This window comes from Austrofundulus limnaeus, unplaced genomic scaffold, assembly GCF_001266775.1.
Source record: "Austrofundulus limnaeus strain Quisiro unplaced genomic scaffold, Austrofundulus_limnaeus-1.0 Scaffold374, whole genome shotgun sequence".
Lineage (NCBI taxonomy): Eukaryota > Metazoa > Chordata > Actinopteri > Cyprinodontiformes > Rivulidae > Austrofundulus > Austrofundulus limnaeus.
In genome coordinates this window covers 442,373-446,278 of record NW_013952776.1, presented here as the reverse complement: position 1 = coordinate 446,278, position 3,906 = coordinate 442,373, and the positions used below count along the sequence as shown (strand labels likewise).

General features: G+C 43.9%; 1 protein-coding gene across 1 annotated transcript in view; it reads left to right on the top strand.

The window, feature by feature from the left end:
- The window catches only part of LOC106528360 (matrilin-2), a gene marked incomplete in the record, with an annotated part of 19,803 nt that overhangs the window by 3,054 nt on the left and 12,843 nt on the right, over positions 1-3,906 (top strand). Inside the window, 4 exon segments of the mRNA XM_014023506.1 lie at positions 1,255-1,413; positions 1,490-2,062; positions 2,151-2,273; positions 2,555-2,677. Of these exon segments, the coding sequence (XP_013878960.1) occupies positions 1,269-1,413; positions 1,490-2,062; positions 2,151-2,273; positions 2,555-2,677 (964 nt within the window).

Here is a 3,906-nt window from a genome sequence, read left to right as displayed (position 1 = left end):
TGTGTGTGTGTGTGTGTGTGTGTGTGTGTGTGTGGGTGTGTGTGTGTGTTTGTGTGTGAGCTGTTATTGTTCTCAGGTAAATGTTCATAACTTTGTTCAGAAAGATTTTTTTCAGAGAAGTTCGTAATAAAACGATTGAGTCTGTCTTTCAGAATAAGTAAATTGACACTGACTGTGAATCTGTTTTACAAAAGGCAGAAGGTTTTGCAGGCAGAGAATTCTGTCCTGAGAACTATTGGAAATGGGAAGCAGTGTGTCACTTTAAGCTTCTCTTAAGTCACTTTCGGTCACTGGTGCAACGTTTATTGATAGAGTTAGTTGACTCTTTTTGATAGTAAAATGTGKCTTTAATGTGGGACTCACAAATACTTGAGCTTTATATCATGTTATGTCATTCCCTCATCAAAATCCACCCAGAATGTTGCTTTGACTCATTCATACATGTTTCATAAATCCTTGAATCTCCTGTAGTCATGTGGAGCTACCTAAACACTTGCTGGTACAAAGCTCCGCCTATTGGTACAAAGCTCCTCCCTGGAGCTCAGTATGCAGCTGAGGTCCCACCCCACAGAGCACCCCTCCCCTGAAACATTGTTGTAAAGACGTGAAGTGGGAGTGTCAGAAAAGTTAGGAGGTTCTTAAAGAGACAGAGGCCAATTTCAAGGTGTTTAGACTGTGATGCAAAGTCTAATTTATTTTGATATATACAGCTTTTTCGTAACAACTGCAGGTAACACACTACATGACTGAAAATACATAATACCCCCCACTTTGATATATCTATTAAACACCTAGCATTCCTTGATTGCATCATTTATACCCAAGTTCATCTTATAAGAGAGCAGTGAATTTTAGCAGTTTGTTAAAYCTTGTGAATGATGTCATAAGTGATCTCATGCCAGATGTGTTAGCTCTCAAATGATGTCTTAAAGATGAGTGTCAGCTACTAGCACATCGAACTTTAGGTCAGCATCTGAGTTTTAGTCATTTTGTGTCTCCACAGACTGCTGCTGAAGCAGTCCTGAACTGGATTGTTGAGATCAKCTAATGAATACATGCTGAAAGTTTCTGTTCWCTGATTCATGAGATATTTTGCTAACAAACAGACACACATAGACAAAACATTAATGTCTATCTCCACCTTTTATCACCAGATTTGTTGTTGGTAGTTTTCTTTCAGACTTGTAAACTGTCRGAGTTTGTCTTCCTGTTTACTCGACACAGAGTCTTATTGTATCTCGTCTCATTTCTCAGCCTCTCAGTTGCAGATGTCTTCTCTCGACAGAATGAGACTCGTGGTTCTGGTCTTCCTCGGCCTGTTGTCCTGTGGTGCAGCGAGTCTGGACAGGCGCCGTGTCAGACCGATCCCAGGCAGAGGACAGAATCACACGACGAGTCAAAGCAAAGCTGTGGGTGAGTGACTCGGTGCTGACAAGACTCTGCTGTAAGTCTTTACCAGAACTGATCCCAGTCCTCTTCGTGGTCGCAGAGAACCCTTGTAAAGCCACCCCGCTGGACTTCGTCTTCATCATCGACAGCTCCAGGAGCATCCACCCCAGTGACTACCTGAAAGTCAAGACCTTCATCATCAACCTGCTCCAGTTTCTGGATATTGGCCACAATGCAACCCGGGTTGGTCTGCTCCAGTACGGCAGCGTGGTCCAGTCTGAGTTCTCCCTCAACACCTACACCTCCAGAGCTGAGGTGGAGCAGGCTGTGAAGAACATGACGCACCTCGCCACGGGGACCATGACTGGTCTGGCCATCCAGTACACCATGGAGGTGGCCTTCACTGAGGAGCAGGGGGCCCGGCCCATAAACCTGCACATTCCACGTATCGCCATGATCGTGACGGACGGGAGACCTCAGGACACGGTGGAGGAGATCGCAGCTGAAGCCAGGCAGGCCGGCATCCAGATCTTTGCTATAGGAGTGGGCAGGGTGGACATGAAGATCCTGAAGACCATAGGCAGTGAGCCGCACTCCGAGCACGTCCACCTGGTGGCCAACTTCAGTCAGATAGAAACTCTGATCTCTGTGTTCCAGTCCAAACTCTGTGGAGGTGACCGGTTCCTCAGACCGTCCCGTGTTTCTGGTCTGTGTGTTGTTGCAAACTTGAGCCTGAGTTTCTGTCAATGTTGGTGTTTTAGGTTCAGACATGTGCAAAGTGGTGGACCACCAGTGTCAGCACATCTGTGTGAGCAGCCCYGCCTCGTACCGGTGCAAGTGCAGGAAAGGTTTCACCCTCAACCYTGATGGCAAGACTTGCAAAGGTGAAAGAGCTCTTTAAAAAAGGATAACATTGTTTTAAACCAGTTACAGTTTCAGTTTCCAGTTCATCCTGTTTCCTCCTCTGCAAGCTGCACGTTTTACAGAACAGCCTGATCCATGAGACATTTCCAACAGTTGATCCCAACATTTGAAGCAAATGTGAGGTCCTGAACAGTTAAATATTTGTGGCTGATGTTCCTCCGTGTCTCTATCCACAGGTGCACAAATCAAGTGTTTGCAGGTGACTTTTTCAACATATCTATCTTCACATGTCTCTGTGCAGCTGATGACTGGTGTGCTTCGGTGGATCATGGCTGTAAACACATCTGTGTCAGCCTGCCTGATGGCTACGAGTGTCGCTGCCGTCCAGGATATGAACTCACCGTCGACCAGAAGACCTGCAACAGTAASCGATCCATTCCTACTTCAAAATGTTTTCTTCTTTTCTCTTGCTTCACTTTCATCCCCCTTTCACCAAGCAAAAGAAATAACCTCCATTTGACCTTCTTCAAAGTAGAATAACTTGAAAAATAAGAGAGGTACCAACCTTCCTTTTGGTGTGTGGCTGCATCTAGGCTAAGGAAGGTCCCAATCAAAAATTGGGTAGCCACATTAAATTCAAGGTATACACCATATTGCCAAAGGTTTTTGCTCACCCATCCAAATGACTGTGCACCAGTGCACAAAGCAAGATCCATAAAGACATGGATGTCAGAGTCTGGTGAGGATGAACTTGACTGACCTGCACAGAGTCCAGACCTCACCAGATAGAACACCTTTGGGATGAATTAGAGCAGAAACTGAGAGCCAGGCCTTCTGTCCAACATCAGTATGTGACCTCACAAATGTGCTTCTTGAGGAATGGTCAGAAATCCCCATAAACACTCCTAAACCTTGTGGACAGCCTTCAGAAGAGTTGAAGTTGTTCTAGCTGCAAAGAATGGACCAACATCATATTGAACCCTATGGATTAAGAATGGGATGTCACTTAAGCTCATATGTGAGTCAGGGCAGGTGAGCAAATACTTTTGTCAATATAGTGTATATATATAAAAGCCACCCCAATCAGTTGAGGATATTATTCTCTATAATTTCCTGAACCTATTGGGATGTCCGTTGTGGTGGCTGAAGATTAGTATGTGGTGGTCAAGGCCACCAATGGCCACCCCCTGGCTCTGCTGTTGTACCCCCCACTCACCAGGATCTCTGAGTCACCACTGACAAGCAAAATAACACAAACAAACAAATAAAAAAACTACATCTGTCCTTATACACAGTTTAATTCCTACTTATTTAAATATTTTGCATTAGAGACATTAAGATGATAATGCCTGACAAATGGTGGGGGAAATGCTTCATTATGGGGAGGTGGTGGCACAGAGGGTAGAGAAGCTGTGTCTGTGATCGGAAGGACGCCCTGCGGGATGATAAAGGAACATTTTTTTCTTTTTTTATGTAAAAGAACAATATTATTATCTTTATCTTTTAAATTTGTTTATTATGTTGCATTAAATCATAAATTTAACATTTATTGTTGATTTAAAATGGCTGCATTAGGCTTGAATGAACCAAGAATGAGGATTATGACTCAGTTTTATGACAAAACATTAGGCTATGTATATACTGTATATATAC